The 22,349-nt window shown below is 44.0% G+C and overlaps 1 protein-coding gene across 1 annotated transcript; it reads left to right on the forward strand.

The window, feature by feature from the left end:
- Positions 1-10,098: 10,098 nt before the first annotated feature.
- LOC310800806 (uncharacterized protein) lies at positions 10,099-21,226 on the forward strand (the record flags this gene model as incomplete). The annotated part of the gene is made up of 5 exons (XM_083664722.1): positions 10,099-10,179; positions 11,138-11,383; positions 11,965-12,231; positions 16,348-16,442; positions 21,215-21,226. Exons 1-5 carry the CDS (start codon positions 10,176-10,178, stop codon positions 21,224-21,226), a joined length of 624 nt encoding a protein of 207 aa, XP_083520848.1. The 5' UTR covers positions 10,099-10,175.
- Positions 21,227-22,349: the final 1,123 nt, after the last annotated feature.

Here is a 22,349-nt window from a genome sequence, read left to right on the forward strand (position 1 = left end):
CAGTCCGAGTACTTGCACACCTACAGTAAGGCAGAGGCAGTTATGAATACCAGATCAAAATACAAATTCAATGCTGTTGTGGATTGTAAGACAACAATATGTAATTATTGTGCATCACGTGACGCAGCTAAAATACCAACCTGTGGTATGAGCTCTATGGCTTCCTTGTCCGTGCAGGAGGACCTCATCCAGGCGTTCTGGGGGTCCACCATCAGCTTATCAAACAGAGGCACGTTGCAGCAGACGTTCTGCTGGAAAGCAAGCTGATCATGCTGATAACACAGGCCGACCACCGAAGGGTCAATCTGCCGCGCCGCCCACGTGTGGTAGTCACACCAGTCTGTGATGTTGAAGACCAACGGCGGGTCTGTGGGCCGGGCGCTGAGTGAGACGGAGCAGTGCGCTTCGAGCCAGGCGTTGTCGTCGTTACGCAGCAGCTCATTCAGGAAGGTCGCATTGGAGCAAACCTCGGCGACGAAACCTTTAGCGTCTTGGCGGACGCACAGCGACATGACGTTCATGGTGATCAGCGTCACGTCGTGCCACTGCGAGTAGCGACAAGAGTCCGCCACGAGGGCGTCGATGTTGGTGTTGGTGTGTGTGGCCGGAGCCATGTCTGTGCAGTTAGGAATCAGCGCTGCATTGTCAGGGTTGGAGAACACCATGGAGAAGAAGCCCACGTTCTCACACAGCTGCTTCCTCAGCCTGTCACTGTCCAGGCTCCAGCAGAAGGTCAGTGGGGACGAGTCCACCAGCACCGCGGGCGGGGCCATCCAGCTCTCGTAGTGACACAACTGACTCACCATAACCCACGTGTCTGCAGAAGAGTTGGCACAATATCCCAACAGCCAGCTGTTCTTCTCGTCCGACACCAGACGCTTCATCAGCTCGCCGTTGTTGCACACGTGCTTCGCAAACTCCTCGCGATCGTTATCGCTGCACAGGGTCACCAGGCCCGCGTCCACCACGCCACTGTCTGTCCAGTTGAAGTAGTTGCAAAGGAGCTGGTTGAGGGCCAACCTGAAGAACTGGCGAGAAGAAGGGGGAGGCCCCACCACCGTTCTCCTCCTCCGAGTCACCGAGGGAGTGGGGACAGCGGGGGAAGGCGCTTCGCCCCCGAAACCGCAGTCCGACGACGACGACAACCTGCTGCTGCTGAGGAGCGGAGACGCGAGAGCTTGAAGGGCGTAACAGGTGTTGCTCCACACCCGCTCTACCTGCACAGGTGTGAGAGCGCTCAGCGCCTGGCAGAAGACCAGAAGAGACGTGGAGGGTTCCTCTGGCCACTTTGTCGTTATGTCAGCGCACAGCGTGTCATTGAGCACGGCCAGATTGCGGCGATCGCACAGCAGGATGTCACTGTCGTTACTCCCCCCTTCCAAGGTGCGCATGAACGACATCCTGGGTGGGCTCTGGCAGTCTGGACCCGGGTAGCTGCACGGAGCCTCCTCTGGAGCCAGGAAGATGTCGACTATTGAGTTAGCAAAGGACCAGCTCACATTGTGGTTCAATCCCCCTATAATAAAACAATATATGTTCAATGAATATGGAAATGATTAAGCATTCTTTTAATAACAATATCTTAAAGAAGAGGCCTTGCTGGATTACATGTGAGGGCTTACCACATTAACAGCTGCTTGAGATCACCTACAGAACAAATGAGAAACAATTTCATTCACAGCACAAAATTGTGGTATAGGCTATTATTATATGGCGTAACACACACACACACACACACACACACACACACACAGTATTTTACATAGATTAAAATATATTACTGAAAAATAGCTTACCTTGGTGACATTCCTCCCTTTGATCTAAAGATGGGATTTTGATTCCAAACTGTAACCCTATTTTGATATAGTCCATTGGTGCTTGGAGTAACTTCACCAAGATCTTTGACAAATATGTCACAGCCACATCCGCAAAGCCATTCAGAGTAGATATCAGATTCCCAGAGAGATGGAGACTTGACAATGCAGTGACAAACATGTCCTGGAAACCACTTAGGTCCACTGTTGGCAGTGCGTCCATACTGAGGTAGGATCTCAGGAAGCTGACTGGCTCTTCATCGCTGCTGCCAGTCTTCAGGCGAGTGCATGTCTGGGACCTCAGAGATGACAGGAACGTCAGAAATGGTTTACCCAATTCCAGAGCCACCGTCTTTGTCAGCTCTGCCTCCAGTCCGCAGTCCTCTCTCCCAGAGGAGATACAAACTAATGTCTTAGGGAGGTTCTCCATGAATCTCTCTCTCAGCATCGGCCCGAAGACCGCATACAATCTCCTCAGAACACCATAATATGAAGTCAAGTCAACATTCTCCAATATGGAAAAGGGACTGGGTTGCTCCTCTGAAGTGGGCTTCAGGTTGGTGCCACTCTTCGCCCTTGAATGTGTCGTTTTATCCTCACTGGATAATGAATGAATTTGCTTAATAAGTTTCTGGATGTCTTCGTGTAATTTGATGGACTCGTCAGAAGTTCTCATGATGTAGGTTTGCGAGCACACCTGCTTCACATCACATACAATCCCTGTGGATCATACAAATACAAACAAGGACATATTAGTAGGCTATAGAGGCTCACCATCAATATGACATTGTTGAGAAACTTTGTACATCTGGACATATTTTGATTTTTTTTAATTGCTTAAAATTACAGGCTCAATGATGTGATGACAAAAAAATTAGCCTTGTATTAGTCAAATACAATTGATCCCCCCCCCCTATTATTTAGTCATAATATACCATGTGTGTATTTGTGTATAATATAGGATAATATATAGCCTATATATATATATATATATATATATAACCAAAACTATTGTGTCAGGGTTAAAGTTTGCAAATAATCATGAACAGTTAGCCTACAGCTTCATTATAGGAACCACTTTTTACTCAAATTGAATATAGTCTGGTGCAAAGCATCTTTTCGCTTCCAGATCAATGTTATTCTTTGCACATCATGGTTAGGGCTGAACGATTTGGGTAAAAAATCTAATTGCGATTTTTCTGACTGATATTGCGATTTCGATTTAATTTCGATTTTTTTGTAATTCAAGTTTCAGTGCAATATTAACTGTAATAAATGTAAAACACAATGGAGCATTTGCCTACCATATTCAAACATCACAATCAACAAACTGCTTTATATTATAATGCAAGGATGAGAACTTTGATTGCTTCCAGCAACATTTATTTATTTGCTTTTCAAACAGCTGCAATTTTCTGTCTCAGTGTGAGACACAACTCAAGTCGTTTTTAACAATAAAACAAAAAACAATTCCAGCTTTGTTAATGTCTTTCTTTCCAAGACCTTTCAAACAAAAATAGGTAGCAGCATTTAAAATGTTACACCATACAATCAAAAGGCGAATTGAATAAAGTGCAGAACAAATAAAACCTTAATGCCATGCCACACTTAATGTGGCATGCCTTACGCAGCCTTCTTTCAAACCTTTCCACCGCCAATAAAAACAAAAAAATGTTGCCTGCGAAAAAACAAACTAAAAACATTTTTTAAATGTTTTTGAAACATGGAAAACACTGACTGGATTTTCACTACTACTGTGCACTGACTGGATTCTCTACAATGTAAGGGCAGCTATCTAACAACACTTGAAGTGCATGGCTTCAGCTGAACAAGCTGTGTTTTACCTATGTATCCAAATTAATTCTTTGATTTAAAACTTGTGACAAACCTTTACCCCTCCATTCCTCTCTCCCTCCAACACTCACAGATTTTTTGTCAAGAAAGCTAGCATGTTAACTTTAGCTGGTTTGAGACATGAACGTTGGCATGTGACTACATTACCACCAGCACTGAACACCGTTATGTGAGGCTGACAGACAGCGCTTACAACAGCGCACAGCAGCAGGGATGGGAGGGGCTGACTGACTGGGGGAGAAACATGGGGTAGAAAGGACTGTGTGCAAAGTAGCCTAATTTATAGACCGACAAACGTAACTGCTCCAAACTATTCTCTGTGGTTAACCTGACATCCCTACCACGCTTGCATTGGTGACTATCTTGACGGGTGTGACTGAGAGCAGTTAAATTAAAACTCCGGACCGTGAGGACTGCTGAGCAGCTCTGGAGTCTGTTTTTTGTTTTTTTACACGGTGTAACCGGTAACACCGGTGCTGAGACGTGTTTATTACCCGGTGGGAAAATGTCAACACCGTGGCATCCCTAGCAGGACACAACGAGTATCCCGGTTATGATGGGGTTTTTGTGTTTGCGCATCATGTAAAAATCATATCCTGATATCAGAAACCTAGATCAGCCCTTATGCCGCTTCTGAGAGAAATCAGCCCTTATGCCGCTTCTGAGAGAAACCGGGATACTGTTGCATGTAATGTATACATCTTATCCTGGTTTCTTACCGCTGCTGAATGCCTGCGCAGCTGCTGAATGCCTGCGCAGCTGCTGAATGCCTGCGCAGGCGCAGCTTCAGCCAAACGATGCAACAGAAAATGTCAAACACTTGTGGAGCGATGAGGAAACAGTTTTGTCTTTCAGTGAGGTGAGTAAAGCATTGAAATGCTGTGCAGAGGTGCTGCCTACAATGGAGGAAGGAAGCAGCGCGTGAACGGAGACCAGGCACCCGTGAAGAAGAGGGAATCCCAGGGAATCCCGCAGTGTCTTGGCCCAAAAAGGTGAATGACATCACGCACCCGATACGAGCGAGCATGCAGGTGATGTTTGTGTTGTAAACATCACAGGCGCCTGCGCAGATAGCATGCAGTAACCAGTAACCGGGATACTAGTACTTTATCATGTATACAGGGATATGAATTAGGGCTGTGAATCTTCACTGGCCTCACGATTCGATTATGATTCAGAGGGCTACGATTCAATTCGATTACGATTATCGATGCATCACTTTTTTCCCCCCCAACACATGATTTATTTTTTCTCACTGTGTGGCTACTTTTAAAATAAAGTGCATTTGGAATTGCATTGTATTATGATCCATAATTAAAATAAACAAATGCATGTACTTCCATTATATTTTCTTTGATTATAAAAAATAATAATAATAATCGATTTTTGGCATTTGTGAATCGATGCAGAATCGTGCACGTCCGCATCGCGATGCATCTTATAATCGATTTTTTTACACCCCTAATATTAACCCCAACCCAGCCTCCTGTGTAACCAACTACAACTGATATTAACCGCAAACCAGCCTCCTGTGTAATGAACTACAACTGATATTAACCCCAAACCAGCCGATATCTATATCGCGATATAGCCGAAAAATATCGAGATATTCTTTAGAGGCGATATCGCCCAGCCCTACTCGCTACCACTCGGGACTCACGAGGACTCACATTCATTCGGTTACACTCATTTCCAGCCCTGTTAGTGAGGAGAGTGAACTCCACTGTGTTACAGAGTGGGGCTTCAGGCTGCGTTCACAGGCAGCCATGATGTTCTGTGTTACAGAGTGGGGCTTCAGGCTGCGTTCACAGGCAGCCATGATGTTCTGAGTCTCAGGCCTGTAACAACAGACCTGCGGTGTGGTTTGTTGACCCAACCAACTACAGCAAACAAAGCGAAGTCTGCACTTATGCTCATATTCACTTCACTATGAACACCCTAGGCCCAAAGTGACCCTACTACTGGACTTAGGTAGTACTTATATATTATATATATATATATATATTGGCATAATCTCGCGATTGATCATTCACAGATGATTTTGTGTCAACCAAATGCAAACGTTGGGCCGCATGTTGTGCAATATGAAGACATTTTGGATTCAGGTGTGCCCACTGCCCAGTGGTGTAAATGTGCTCTATAAATAAAGTTGACTTGACTTTACAAATCCTGTAACACAGGATGTGACATAAGGGAGCGATATTGACCAACTTTTTAATTTTGCACTTCAATAGCCTATGTAACTTAATGTATGTAACTGCATCTCTTAGTCAAAGACGCCCTCTAGAGGCCATCTGACAAAGCTTTTGATTGTTTTATTATTGTGCTTGCTGACAAGCAAGGCACAATCTTAAAGTCCGACATACTTATTATTACATTTATACATTCAATATTTGTACACGTTACTGTGCAGTAGTTAGTGCAGGCTAGTTAATTGTTGGAAGTAAGGTTTTTGAATTCTAAAAGGCTCACAGCACATGTTGTTTCTGACTTGGATTGATTAATCAAAATTTTCAAAATCTTTACTACTGTACTGTCCATTAATAGTGACATCAGGTGACTAGCTGAAATGTCAATTCTTATAGCAAATCTAGGTAAATTTCAGACTTTAACATAGTGTCCTGTCTTGTCTGAAGTGAATACAAGTGACCTATATTTTTCAATCCTGTCTTTGAATAAAAGTTGTACATTGTGTTATACTTGAAAACCATGTCCGCTCCCTTATTTGTGTTCACAATTACAACAAATCTGTATGGTTTATCTGTTGGCATTAAACCGTGGTATTTCCTTGGGTGATATTCCATATTTGTCATTAAACCTAGCTGTTCACATCTGTGTTCACATACTAGTGTCGGAACGCTATTCTGGAATATCCTCAAATGAGTGGATATTGTTTCCAATTCCAATGTTCTGCTTGTATTTGAATCTTTTCATTTCCAGAAAATGGTTATAATGTAGATTAGATACTGACATAACATACATTTATTTACATGAAAATCTTTGAGATAAAAAAAACAAAAGAAATGCAATTTCTATAGCCTACTTGCACAAAATATATAAATTCAAGCACTTTCAATGACCCATGTCTATTTCCTTTTCTATTTTCAAGGCCTTATCCCCCCTCCCAAATTCACAAACTTTTCAAAGCTTTCGAGGTCAGCGGCAGAGGCCAATGAGCCTCAGCAGCAGGAGGAACAGCATGACGATGTAGCGGTTGAGGGCGGCGAACACGTACTCCTCGGGAGAGATGGCCCAGGATGAGCTGACTGTGCTGCTTTGCGGGGCTATAATTGAGAACTGAATAGCCACTGTAGATTGGCCGAGTTAACATGCCTCCCCCTCGCCCCCAAAAGACGGTGCAACCTGGCAGAATCCAGCTTCAAAAGGCTGACAGGTGGTATGTGAAGACATATTTTAAATAGGGTCTTAATTCTACTGTGTGGCTGATACAATTAAATGCAGGTACTTTCAATCCATTCCCCAAAATCAGCTATGAAACATACATCTAATATCTCTATTGTCTGTCTGGTATATCTATTTATCTTTATTATCAAAAATTTGAGACATTTAAATTTTTTTATATATTTTATTTTCAATTTTTCTATAGCAAAGTATACAGCGTTGTGCCGAGTCGGGCGGCCATGGCATATAAATACAGTCAAACCTGAACTACATTCAATAATACAATCAGTTACCAGGTAAGCGTACACAGATAAGGAAAAAGTGTATGTTGAGATTCACAAATGTGAATGTGCATGAAGTAACACAGGGGCAAGCAAAACCTTTATGGAGCAGCGTGTTCTTGCCTCACCTTATTGGCTCATTCTCTTTCAACGGAAACATGTTCTAGCTCCATCTCAGAATAGGCCCTTTTCACAGCAACCATTTTGAGGCTCTTGATTCCTGCTCTACCACTTCAGAGATCCAACACCCACCACCTGACCCAATCTCATGCACTCACACAGCTAATCGTCAACCAGCTGGTGAAATTAACAGATAGAGAGAGGGAGTGGCCTACCTTTCCTGGCCACCACATCAGCATCAATGATGGGGCATCCGAGCTCCCGCAGCATTGAAGACACTGTGCTCTTCCCTGAGGCGATACCACCGGTCAGGCCCACCAAAAACATCTGGAGGCAAAGGTCAAAGGTCAGGATTTTACCAGAATCACTATCCATATTTACGGTCGGTGGTTCAAAGCCAAAGCCACACAAAAAACTGGAAAAATATTGTCTATTTTGTTGTATTATTAAAAACATAATAGCCTCAAACTGAGAGAGAAAAAGTCAGAGCATGGTTAAAAATACCTGCATACAAGAAAAATACACATCTGCAGATTAACAGGTTGTGCATTTGATGTATATAAAAAAAATAGATCCACACATAATAGTGTCTATTAAAAGCAAATGAAAGGGGATACATTTACAAAAACAGAGTATGGGAAATAAGTAGAAATCTGTGCAAAAGGGTCTGTTGTACTGCTGTGGTAAGGCTTTAATAATAAGAAGATATAAAACAAGAGCGGCTCAAAGCCATCTATAACTTAATTGGGGGCTAGTGGACTGGACTGGTACATTAATTTCTAGAACATCTAGTTAGGGGCCATAGTGCAGCATTCTGTGTAACGTTACATTGAACAATATAATTCTATTCTGGAGTGGAAGAGGATTTAGGAATGCATTATAACCATCTAAAATGAGAAAAAACAACACCAAAGCCTAACTGGGAAACATATTGAGGAAATATTTTAAAACTGTAAATAAAAGATTGTCAGTGGGTAAAGCTATGCTGAACAACAACCCTGTTGAGTTGATCGGAAAAACTGTATGTAAATAATGTATGTGACTAGTTACTGAATTGTTACTTTCTCATGCTACCAGGAGGCAACACGCCCCCTGCTGTAAAAGTAACGTTACTACACAGCTGATGTTGGGCTCAGCAGCCAATTTATGGTGTCAGACTTGTTTGAGAGATTTAGAAAGTTATCGTTAGGTGGAAGGTTGTTCTTGGTTCAATGGGTATCTAAAACCCCGAGGCTTAATGTTAACAGAGTCTTACTTAATTTGTAATTAAATTCAAAAGCATTGTGACACTTTACCGTTTAGAGACTAGGGTTATTTGACCCTGCTTTCCAAATAGATAATAACTAATTAGCCTTTTCGCCTTACCTTATACGTGCGGCACTCCCTAACGTTAGTTGAACTGAAATTACAATGGAAATCCGTGCAGAGGAGCCAGAGTGGGGAAGGCACTTAGTAAACAAGTAAACAAACAAGCTTGCTAAACAAGCTAGCGTTAGCACAAGTGTATAGGTCAATACGACCACATGTGAGCAAATTATGCCGCAGCCATTTCCACCTCGAAATAAAACAATATGCAGCCAGGTGAACAGGTTTAAATGACGCGTATTTCTTTAAACGGCTATCTAGAACGTTGAACTATAACGCATAGTCGAGTCAACTGCAGTGCTAACAACCTAACGCTAGACAGAAGCTCGCATCACAAACAATCTTTCCACAGTGGTCGATATTGAGCTATTACGGACACCGTAGCAAAGAGCGTGGAAGGAAAGAGTCACTCCGGCTATTTTTGGAAACCGAATGCGCCTCGCAGTGGTCAGTTGCGGCAGCGCTGGCCCCAATAATCAGCCTCTCTAAACAATAACTCAATGGGAGAACACTCTAAACTTCGGGGATTCACATCTTTTCCGGGCGTACTGCAAATATTGATTGAAGTGGTGTAGTGCAGGGATGTAAAACAACAACCATATTGTTGAAATTAAGCAAAATGGAAGAATTTTTGTCGATGTAAATCGTTCATTTAGAATGTTAAGTTGCAGAACGTCTTGTTTTCCAGGTTTGATGGTCATGTCTCGAACATTCCCAGCAGCACTTGAACGCAACTTAGCTGGAGCAAAGAGTGTTGAAGGCAAGAGTAGATATACTACTTTTTTTGGAAACAGCTCTGCCGCCATTTTGGTCTGAAAAAACACCCGCTTGGCCAATGGGACAACAGCAGAGAAACATGACAGCCAATCAGAAGTGTCTCCTCCAGGACAAAATGGCGGATTTCTGTGTTGATGTTGCAATGGAACAACAATATATTATCCAATCCCTCGTATGTAGCGTTAAGTTCTTTGGCTGTAGGAACATGTTCTCCTCGCTGTAGTCGGGTTGCGCGGTCTGGTTCCTCAGGAAATTAAAGCGAAAGTTGTCCAGGCTGTCATGGAAGCTGTTCTGTATGGCCGTTAAGCAGCAGGAACGGGTTTCTACCAATGAATAAGCATGTGTTGTTGTTTAATCTTAAAGACCCTTGTCTACTCGTGCTAGCTAGCACTGCTAGCTGTGTCTGTCTCAGACGTCCTGGCTGCCCTGTGTTCTTTGATGAGCGGGTGTTTTTGAACCAGGAAGGCCACATGGAGACCCAGTTCATCCTTGAGACGCTGTGCTGCAGTTTGGCCACAGAGGAGACCCTCCTGTTAACCCCTGCATCACCACCTTCCTGCTCATGGGTATGGCTTTGAGCTAGACACTGACAACTATCTATTCCAGGGCTTTTCAAAGTCTGTGACTGTGTGATCCCCCCCAGACAAAGCTTGGGAAAAAGGCGCCCCCTCGCTCCATTCCTGGATGCCTATGGGATGTTCATGATGATGTAATTTTATCCCATATACAGCCTGATATTGCTGTTAGTGTTATACGTCAGACTCATCAGACTACACCAAATACATAACAAGATTTAATTTGTTTCCGACTCTGGAAATGTAGGGAAAAACAGTAAAATTCCCCCCAAAATGACGGTATCTCTGAACTATCTTTAACCAAATCACATACATTTAAGCTATTCTATGTGATCTCCGTTTGATAATTAATGTAATAACTAATTTAATATCTTTTCACTTCCAATCGCTGAGCCTCCCCTGAAACTGCTTGGGGATGCCCGCATCCTACTTTGAAAACTCTGATCTATTCTATTCTATTCTATTCTATTATGTGTTGGGCAAGTTACTTTCAAAATGTAATGGTAACTTTCATTTGAAATTAATGTTTCTTTACACTGTGTATTAGAGTAAACTTATTACATTACTTTCACCAAAAGAAATGCAAAAGTACAACAGCGCTGGTTAAAAGCTTGGGTAACACAATGTGAGAGCCTTATTCAAGGTTCCAGACTCACTTTTTTCACCACTGTCCCGGAAACCGTATGAAAAAAGAATTTCACCCATCCTCAAGTCAGTGTAAACTGTACAAAATTCAAAATGTTATCCTTTTACTTTGTTATTGTCATCTATTGGTTATTTGCATAAAAACCACACAATTCAAATCATTAGGAAATAAAATGTTGTATTTTTATTTAAATATTTGCTTTGGATTATCTACTGCATTTTTAGTTTACATTGATACATCTCTCCTTCAAACAACTGTATTTACTCAACTTTCTCTATTCTATTCTATTCTACTCTCCTGCAGTGTCTAAGGTGGACCTGCAGGGGTATGTGGAGGGGGTGGATGAAGAGCAGCTGGAGTGTGAGCTGCGGTGGTTCAGCACAAGGGGCATCCAGGTGTGCTGGCCGGGCCATGGGGCCCAGGACTACGACCTGTGGTTCACCTGCACGCTCAGACACAGCCAGGGCCTGTTCACCCTCACAAGCTTCCTCAGGCACACCCTCGTGCAGGAGGACTACCTCAGCCAGCCCGTCATCGGGGACAGAGACGGTCGGTCTGGGTGCCTGTTTGGGGGGGAGGGGAACTGGGTGGAATAAGGTGATCCTCCGACGCGCTATGTCCTGCTGGTGAAACTCCTCGCTGTCAGGTGAAAACAAGCGGCTGACGACTGCACATGTGTCGGAGGAAGCATGTGCTAGCATGTGCTGCTGCAACTCTCCCCACTAGAGACCAACATATCTGCCTGAATATAATCCAGTTGGGAGAACAAAACAAACATTTCCCCTTTGAATAAATGTCTTCAAAGCAGACTGCCGTTTGTAATTGGTACTTTTAATCGATTTAGATCAGCCTTGATAGCAGCGTCTATCGCAGTCACCATTGTTGTTTGGTCCGACAGCTTGACAACAGCGTTAGTCCCACCCTTTGCGCTGTTTATTGATGCTGATTGGCTAATCTGTTTATTGATGCTGATTGGCTAATCATTAGTCCCCCTCGGCGATCATTGGACAAGTCACTTTTTCAACTTTGGAAATCACTGTTGCATCTCCCAATGCATGTATTGGCAAACCGTTATAACCCTTGTTTAAAAGTGTATCTGTGTGCTTCTGTGTCATCATGTGCTTTTCCAGCCACCATGGTTCTACAAACCATTTCTCCATGGGTGCGAGCGAGCCTACAGTCCCAACAGAAGCTCCAGTGCCAGTTTGCCATCGACCACCGGGGGCCGAACGTCAACGTGGAGTGGTACCGGCAGCATCGCGGGGAGAGGACCAAGCTGTTCAGCTACAGCAGCCGGTCGGGGCAGACGCAGGGCACCGGGGTCAGGCTGAAGGGCCTGGCCGGGGGGGGGACGCCTCCTTCACCCTGCCCCTCGTCAAGATCTCAAATGAGGGGACGTACGCCTGCTCTGTGTCGGTGCCTGCGCTGCTCGGCAGTCTGGACATCACTCTGAATATCCAAGGTGAGAGAGGGTCACAGAGAGCTCGGGGGTTATGGTCAATGGTAGTAATGTTGCATTTAGGGATGTCGAAAATCATAATTTTTCTTGACCGACAACCGACCCTCATTAGCCGACAATTGTCGGTTAACCGAGAAGATTAAAATGCGCTATTTGACTGTCTGTGCCACATTAAACTATTACCACAACAAATGCTTGATTTTCCCCCCATTATAAAGCGTTTATTTTTTACATCTACAAGCAGAAAAAAACACATTAACAAAACGAGAAGACAAGTTGAATCCTCCAGCACACTAAACAAAAACATTCCTCCGATAGGCTATGAGATAGGCTATGATAGGAGCTGCACGCATTGCAGAAGGGGGAAATACGGAGGAAAAACCCCATACTCACAATTCTCAAATGAATTATCTTACTGCAGGTGTCAGAAATAGTCTAATAAAACCAGCAGAAACTAATTTTAAAAGCTCAGAACGAAACGTGTCGCTAATTGAACAAATTTCCACTTTGGAGAGCACATCGACACTGCCCCAAGCCTCCACGCTGCAGGGCGCACTGACGAAGCGCTTATTGCTCTCTCCTCCTTCTGACATTCTCACTAATTCAACAGTGGTTTACCTGCTTTTGAGATCGGCAAAAAATAGTTTGCTTCTCTCTCCACCCTTCTCCCTCTCTCTCTTTATCTGCGACGAGGGCTGTAGGTGGCTATTATGCTCTCTGTGTGTCCGGCTGCACGTCATGACGAGTGCAGCAAGTCCGCACACTGACAGCTGTCAGCATTGCGGGACTCGGGAGGATGAACAAATGAAATAAAGCAGTCTGTCCAAACTTTTTACCGATCTAATATGAGATGCAGAGAAATAATTATATATTAATAGCCGATGTGTTTAGAAGAGCATTCTCACTCTTGCTGTAATCGTTGTGGGATTATTACACCTGAGAGACAGACAGACCCGGGGAGAACTCAATTTACGGTAAAAGTGTGGATTCCTCAGTGAATCGATGTGGAAGACGCAGCTTGTTTTGAAACACGTCATTGAAAGTAACCTCATGGTTTCATGACAGCGGCTGGAACACAGAAGGAGCATGACTGACAGGCTCGCTGTAGGCTGCACAGGGCAGGGCGTCTTCTCCCGTCTGGTCAAAGCAGAGGGGAGGCAGGGGTGTGGCGCTGAGTTTATCACAGAGCACATCTCGCACGCGGGGGGAGAGGCGGACAGTGAGAGGGGCAGTTTTTGCATTTGGAAAAGCCTTTCTCTAAATTAATGTTGTTCTGGCAGTGGCAGGAGCTTTTAATTCCTATATAATGCGGCTACAGTAACTACTTAGGCTACGTTAACATTGTTGCTTACCGCGAAGGAGGAAAAAAACACCATATTGGCAACACGTTGTATGCCAATTTAATATGCAAATTAACCGTTTGACCGACATGCTTAACCGACCAATGACGTTGTCGGCAGTTAAACGGTTAACGGTTAACCATCGACATCCCTAGTTGCATTCAGGTGCTCCTCGGATGGTCCTATTTTCTGAGAAACCCAAATGCATGTGTACAACATTGCAGATTGTAGCTTGCTATCTAACCATTGTCTAACCTAGAGAGCCACCTGTCATCTCAGAAACATGGGGATGAATGCATGCTTATAGCTATGCTGTGCGGTGATGAATGTTGCTGCTGCTTATCCAACATTAGATGAGCATGAATTCATCTTCTGCTCCCTTCGACCTCAGATCCCTGCTCCAGATACTCTCTGACCTCTCTGCTGGAGGGGGTACCACTGCCCGGCAGGACGAGCACATCTCCTGAAACCTGGGTGACACAGTGCCTCCATTCGGATGAGCTTTCTCCTCTGGTAACTATACATCAAACTATACATACATCAAACTATACATCAGATCAATCAATCAATTTTTATTTAAAGTGCAAAATCACCATGAAGCATGGTCCCAGTACACTTTAGACTTAAAAAAGAGCATAGGACAAATTATAACAAACAATGCTCTAAAAATGTATGTTAAAAGGATGTTTACAAACAAAACAAACACAAGTGAGGGCCACATTAAAAAACAACAAGTTAAAAGGGGTGTTCGAATACAAATAAAATAAATAAATGAATAAAAACTAGTAAAACAGTAAAACAGCCACATTAAAAAAACATCCAAAATAAAAGGGGTGTTTTAAAATGTGACAAACCCAACCGTAGTTTTAAGGAAGGCCGTAGTGCAGAGAAAAAAGGTGTGTTTTCAGTCTTGATTTAAAAATGTCAACTGAACTAGATTCCCTAACATATAGTGGAAGTTTGTTCCACAGATAGGCGGCGCGGTAAGCAAAGGCTCTCGAACCAACCGATTTCTTAACCACGGGAATGGCTAGAAGACCAGCATGGAAAGAGCGGAGGGGGCGTGCCGGTACATAAAGTGTAAGAAGTTCTAATAAATACGGTGGTGCACAGCCAGCCTTATATGTTAAAAGAAGAACCTTAACATCAGCTCTAGCATATACTGGTAACCAGTGAAGCGAGGCCAGAATGGGAGTGATATGATTACATTTTCTAGTGTTAGTCAATATTCTAGCTGCAGCATTCTGTACCAGCTGAAGACTTCTCGTAGCACAACTAGGGAGGCCAGAGAGAAGACATTACAGTAATCAAGTCTAGAGGAAACTAATGCATGAATTACAGTTTCGGCGTCGCGCAGAGATAAAATAGAGTGGATTTTGGCAACATTACGAAGATGAAAAAATGATGTCTTGGTAATAGCTGCTATATGAGACTGGAACGATAAATTAGAATCAAAAATCACTCCGAGGTTTTTAACAGTAGGACTTTCAGGGACAATACAGCCATCAATATTTACACAAAAATTCAGGAACAATTTCTCATGTTTAGTAGATCTAATAACTAATAACTCTGTTTTAGAAGCATTTAACTCATTGAGTGCCAAGGACGAGTATGTTCGTCATTTCGTTTAGTAACGTAGAGTGCCAAGGACGAGTATGTTCGTCAATTGCGTTTTTTGACGGTGGGACGTGGATCAAAGCCAGATCCATCTCCTGTAAAATTTTGGGGCATGTTGAATGTGTATAACCTATTTTACCGACCCATTAGGTGGCGACAGTGCTCTCCAGATTAGAGAAAGTTGAGTAAAAACAGCAGAAAAAGCCGTGATGAAACCATTCTCATGCTTTTCGCTGTCGCGCTGGGAGCCCGGCGCACAACGGTGGGGGGCTCCGAAAATAGACTCTGGGTGCAGCACACTTTGAAACGCGCAGCAGAAAGCCCAGAAAGCCCAGAATCGGACGCAGCTTCATCCCAGCTCACAACCGAAACCCCAGAAACGAGCGAGGCGAGCCCGATCCAGACTCCCCCGACGAGCGGCGGCCATCCGAACGTGGATCCGCAAGCAGCAGAGACTCGCCTGACAAGCAGCAGAGCGAGCAAAGCCACCAGAGACACACCCACGGAGGAGGAGTTTGCAGTAGAGGGGGGTGGGGGTGCTGTTATATTGAAGGAAATTACTGTTCAGATGTTTCAGGTCAGAAAATATTAGTTTCAGAGTCAGTGATTTGCTTGAAATGCTTAATTTCACAAAAGGTTCAATATCTCAGCTTCTAGATGGAAACGCGTGTTTTTGCTGTTTTTGACCTATCTTCTCCGGCTGATAACTAAAGAACGGAAAAAGATATCAATAAACTTTTTTTTGCTGCTGATACAATAGAGTCTCGTCGTTCTTTGTGCGTGTTCGGTGTTTACATAGTAATATCACACAATATTCTGTGGGCCTCGAGAAATCACTGAAAACGCTCTGAAACTCTGGCACTGGGAGCGTCCGTTCTCCAAAAGTGGCTGGCACTCAATGAGTTAATAACAAAAAATTTGAACCGATCCAGTTTTTTTTATCTAACAGACATGCTTCTAAATGTCTGAGTTGGGAGAGATCATTTGGCTTTATGGCATATATGGCATATATAGCTGATCATGAGCAGATTATCATATAGTATCAGGCCAGGGGGTTGTTCTGTCTGACTGACTGACTCCCTCTCCTCTGTCTGTAGCAAAGGGCCTTCAGAATGTCCTTTCAGTGGCCAATGAAGAGGGCGTGGCACGACTCTACAAAACACACGGAAACGTGGAAACCCTGTTCTTAAAGGTGAGATGTGCGTTTACTGCTTAAAGGAGGACTTACCCCCTAGATATGTATTAGAACAGTGATTTGAAAATACCTATGGAAAAAACCAAGAAATGACATATGCTCTTGTCTATACTAGACTCTTTGGCTGTGTTGAAGTCAAGATTCTTTTTCGGAAATCGACGCCATTACAGTTTGCCTACTGCCTCAAAAATAATTTATTTGAGAGGGGCCATATCTTTATAAATATCAACAACTAGCCAACGCTGGTGGCCTGTTTGGAAAGAGCTTTGCTCAAAATGGTTGATAGTTATATCAATTTGGTAATTCAGTGGCGAACTAGAAATTTAATTATTTTTCTGCATGTATCTCTATGGCAGTGTGTTAAACTACGTTACGAGAGCAAAGTGACGTGGGCTCGTTACAGCAGCACACCGCACAATACAACAAACCCCCCGTTCTGGGGTAACACAATGCGAGATTTCTCTACGTCATTCCCTCGTCCAAGTTGCCATATAGTCCCTTTTTCATTTTAGTTTGGGGGCTTTTCGTGATTCTTGTTAAAAGTTGTGCAAAAGTTTTCCTCTCAGCGCAGTGCAGGCTGCCTGCGCCTCCTCCCTCCTGCCAGACCCCGGCTGGCGAAACAGCCTGCTGCATGCATGGGGCGCTCTAACCTCACGGAGCAACAAACAAACACAGACAAAAATAGCTGGTGTGCGATTTAGAGAATACAGTCTGAGATTGGGCACAGGATTGAGGGAATCCCGCATCTGTTTGCGAAGGTGCGACTGGACAGGACGCTTTTCACAGACAGGCACAGTAGTCGGAGCGAGGCGAGTGTCTCTCAGGGCTACTCAGGGCACAGCTGCAGATCTCTCCTCCTCCTCCTCCGCGCATTCAGTCTGTGCAAAATCATTACCGATATAATCTCAGTAGGAGGGATGCAGGGAAATATGATAGTAGCCGATGTGTTTAGAGAAGCTTTGTCACGTTGTCACGTCGTAGTATAGCGTTATATTTTACATGTGCGCTAAACTGCGACCATATTTGTTTGCGGAAATATCAGACTGCTCTCTCTGCTCTCAGAGCACAGAGAGCTCTGCTCTGCTGCGCGCGCCCGCGGAGCTTGGAGCTAGTGCATGAGGTTTACAGTACGACTCTCTCCCGCATGCCTGGGCTGGAGACAGCTGCTTCCAACTCGGACTGATAATATATACATCATCATTCGAGCTTATCCAGGTAAGATATTAATAAAGTAGTGACACATTCAGCGGGAAACTAACTATAATTAAGACATGTGCCAACTTTGACGACGTTTGGTTCAGTATTTTAAGAGCAAACTTCAATAAGAATAGGCTTGGAGTTCTGAGGAGCCGAAAGGGTACAGGGGGGGTAGGGGAGTAATTATCTTGAAATCCCATAGTCTTTGGGGGCACTGTGACGTCAGTGTGCCCCTAATCTCCCATTCATTTGAGAAAAAAAAAGCAGTGTTTGACCCTTAGAGGGCGCTTATGCCAGTTATGCTGCTGAATGGTAATGGTAAAATGGCAACAGTTTGGTGTCAAATGTGGAGATTCTGACCAGAATTCTTCACACATCACCCCCAAAGTCATATATATTGGTTAAAAGCTGAAAAAAAGTGTTTTGGAGGTAAGTTCTCCTTTAATCTAAGACCTATTTTAGATTTTATTTATTTTATTTTATTTATTTATTTATTTCAGGGACAGTGCAACATTAATGAACATTTGCATGTAAATGTGCCGGGTTATAGCCTTAGCTAATTTCCATCCATAGTCCCTCGACAGGTGAGGTACAAAAAGGTTTAAAAGGAAGATATAGAAAAATTAGTGCATACATAGGGCATACATAACTGACAGGGGTGCAATTTAAGTGACACATACATACACATAAGGTTTTGAATGTAAAGTGTCATAAAATCATATAATTTAATGTAATTTCACATCAACATTTATTTTAGCCCCATGGCCATCCATCCAGATTAATGTTGGATGTGGTTCACCCTGCATCGCTCGGTCCCAGGATGCTGAGAGGTGTGTGTGTGTGTGTGTGTGTGTGTGTGTGTGTGTGTGTGTGTGTGTGTGTGCGCGCGCATGAAATAATAAAGAAGCTGCCTATGAGGGGGGATAGCGGCGGGCTGAGTATTACTGTGATGCGGTTCAGACTGTTAAGTTTACGGGCTGAATGTCACTGAAGGCAGACGGGCCTATAAAATATTCAGTAGGAGATAGAGAGCCAGCACACAAAAATGTCCTTTCGTTGAGTTTATTCCAGCACACCAGGTCTTCAGCGTGAAGAAGGCCGTTAGGCTGAAACGTCCGTGTGCTGTACCTGGTGTGCTGGAATAAACTCAACGAAAGGACATTTTTGTGTGCTGGCTCTTTCTCCTACTAAGTACCTCCTGTGCCGTGCACCGAAACTTTGAAAACACCGGTGAGTGTGCTCGCTGCTGGCTTATGCCAGTTTGTTTGAACGCTATAAAATACTCTGCCACTCGCCAGACCCCAGGCTGAGCCCCTTTAACATGGTGGTGCCCCCTGATGCTGCCAGGATAAACACACGTGCACGCGCGCACGCACACGCGCACACACACAGAGGCATCAGGGGATGAGGTGTGAAACAGTGTGCAAGACCACAGCTCTGCTGGATTCCTATTAGTCAGAAGTGGAGTGGCACAGACACCACCGGCACACTGCGCGCTGTAGCAACATTTACCCAATAATATGAATGCAATCATCACACTACTCCAATTTGTCGATACTGCCAAAGGTCAAATAGACGACCGCTAAAGATCTGATCGAACCTGTGTGGCTGCTGGCTGCCTGTGAGCCCTGCTGACCTGGCAGTGTGTACACTACTTCAGACAGGATGCTGCCGGGCTGTATGGCCAGCTCTCCCTCCCTCCTCTCCTCTCCTCCATCATCCCTCGCACCTCCGGTCCAGTTTGGCCGACCTGACCGGACTTTGCTGGAGAGCCGCCTCCGCTCCAGGTGTCTAGAGAGAGAGAGAATGAGAGGAAGTGGAGAGAGAGAGAAAGAAAGAAAGTTAGTTCATGGGTTTTCTGCCAAGCGTTTTCCTTCTTACTGCTCACAAGGTCTTTAATCATGTTTTGACTTGTTGCACATGTGGTCTTTCTTTCTTTCGTTCTTCCTCTCATTCTACCTCCTACACTTAAATCAGACATTTTAATGACCGTCTTCATATCTCCCTGGCTCCCTTTGAGATTGTGCTTATTAGCCAGCCAGCACAGCTCCTCCTGCCCTGTGATGTGACATCGTTAGTCTGCTTCATTCACCCATAAACAACCAGATCAGAGCTTCTCCATCCTCATATTGTCCACAATGAGCATATAAAGTCAAAACGCTCCTTTACATCAACCCAATCCATGTTTCCGGGAACATGCGGTCCTCATTCAGACTCCACTAACTCTGTGACCATATTAAATGGGGGTCTTGAATCCATTTTGTGTTATCGTCTGTGGCTTCATAGTCTTGGATGGGTAAAGTCAGTGTTGATATTGTGACATTTGATCTCAATCTCCCTTAATGTGGATATATCCAGTTTTTTTACTAGTTTTATTTTATGCAACTGTACTGGTCTTTCTGTGTAGTCATGTCCAATGTATCTGTAGCACTTATGCTGGAATAAGTGTAAATAGGAGACATATATAATCAAGTATACAGTAGAGTATGGACTAGTTCCAGGTTTGACTATGGAGCTGGTGGAAGAGTAATGAGCACACCGACACAGAACTGCAAGAACCGGTTTGTATTAGATCAACAAAATGAAAATGCATAACAAAAAACACTTGAAATAAATCAAGAAAAATAACAAATAAAGTAAATATAAAGAGGCCTTTTAGATAACAAAAAGAGTGGGTTTACACCTTCTGTAAAGTAGCACTACTAGTGGTGATTTCCGTTCAGTCCATCAATGTTCAAATCAATTCATAGAGTCAAATAATCACATTTCTATTCTATTTCATTCCCATCTTCTTCCCCGTCATAAATACTATGCAATTGCACAATCCCATAAAGCCTTCAATTCAGTTCACACTGTAAAGTGACTATTGTGACTAAAGTGCTTTAAGTTTGACAATTGTTATGACAATAATTGCACAACCCATATGACCTGTAGAGTGCAATGCGGGAGAAGGGGAGAGAAAAAATGATTAAAGACTAGTGTGTAAAGTTCTACCACCCAAGGGGAATGGGGCCTATGGTAGGAGTGAGTTAGGCTTGAGGCCTGCCCAGAGTTCACGGTTCTTCTGGTTTAGCTCGCCATCCATTAGCTCCAGCTATGAAGCCCATCCAGTATTCGCATCCACGGTTTCCTCCACAACAGCAGCAGGACATCAGTTCCTCAGATCAGACACCATGTGGTGTAAAAAGCAGTGTTGCATCCAGTTTCCAATATTCAGGTTCCAAATGTCCGATGTCAGTCAAGGTGAACATGAGTCAAGCTTTGTGGCCTGCTTGCATCAAGGTTTGTGGCCTGCTTGCATCAAGGTGTGGGGTCTGCTCTCAGCAGGTGTGAGTGGTGCCATGGAGTGAGAGAGTGAGGCAGTGATTTCCTCCTCCCAGACCAAGAAAAGGGGGCGGGTGCAGGGCTGAAAAGCCTGCAGCCGATTGGCTCAGGTGTTTGAGTTGACAGTTTTGCTTGTCCAATCATTATACAGGACTGTGGATAGGTGAGTGTGTATATGGCAGAATGTTCAATTCACCTGTGTTACATATCACTCTTTCTCTCTTCTCTCCATCCGTCCCGTCCTCCAGCATGGCTGCTGAGGGATGCCCCAGCCTCTGGTGCAGCGATACTCTCAGGACCTGGTGCAGCCCTTCAAGGACGTGGCCTCCACCATGGACCAGCTCTGTGTCAAGGAGCTCCGCAAACAACACCGCATGGCTGTAAATGAACACAGCTACTTCTTCTGTATGAACGGTGATAATTATAAAATCATAGAGCCAGACTTTTATGAGCTTAATGAGGCTTTCCCATAAAACATCAATGCAGGCTGGGAAAGAGAGGCTTTGCGGTTGTGTCACAAATCTCCTAGCAACCACCGCTGGCGCCAACATGGAGGTCCAGTGGAGAACGCAGAGTTATATATAGGCGTAACAATGACGGGGATGGCAACGCGTGTTTTTGTTCATATTAAAATTAGCATTATTCATGGTAAATAGACCTACTCGACCTCTCTGTGGCCTTTTTGATCCCAAAATAAGGCACTTTAGCAAATGATTTCTGAGTGATTTTGTTTCTGCCCTGATCTGCCACCTTCTTCACTCTTCAGGAGTTAGCATCCTTGATGTGTGTTTGTTTGGTAGCATTTTAGATATACTCCAGATATTACACATTTGTCTGCAAACTTCGAAAAAGAAAGATCTATGCTCCTCACCAAGTCACTCCCATCATCCGGCACTCCCCAATTTAGTCTCTCAGGTCTATCCAAATAGATCTGAATAAATTATCATCTTATAGACCCAGAACCAGAGAAAATGATGGTTGAAAATGTATACAATAAAATATGAACAAGCATTGGCGTCCTGCTATGTTTTAAAATCAGGGATAAAACTTGGAAGCTGGCATTTCTACACCACCTAATCTCTTGGATTAAGTCAGGAAATAAACGTTCAAGCCTGTAGGCTATACGGGCCGGGGTTCCCAAACCTTTTGATCCAGGGACCCAAAAGAGAACTTTGGAGTGAGAAATAGGAGGTGTGGTGTGAGAGTGAGAAGAGGCTCATTTGAGTGAGAGTTTGCAGCTCTGAGTTGTGTTGTATGAGTACCTCCACTATGGCCGCCATCCATATCATCATGACATCATCAGCAAGGGGACTTAATATGGTCTTTCCTCCGTCCTGTTCCTCAGATCCCGTCTGGAGGGTTGACGGAGATGTGCCGGAAGCC

This window comes from Poromitra crassiceps (genome assembly GCF_964638095.1).
Source record: "Poromitra crassiceps genome assembly, contig: HAP1_SCAFFOLD_85, whole genome shotgun sequence".
In the NCBI taxonomy this organism is placed as follows: Eukaryota; Metazoa; Chordata; class Actinopteri; order Beryciformes; family Melamphaidae; genus Poromitra; species Poromitra crassiceps.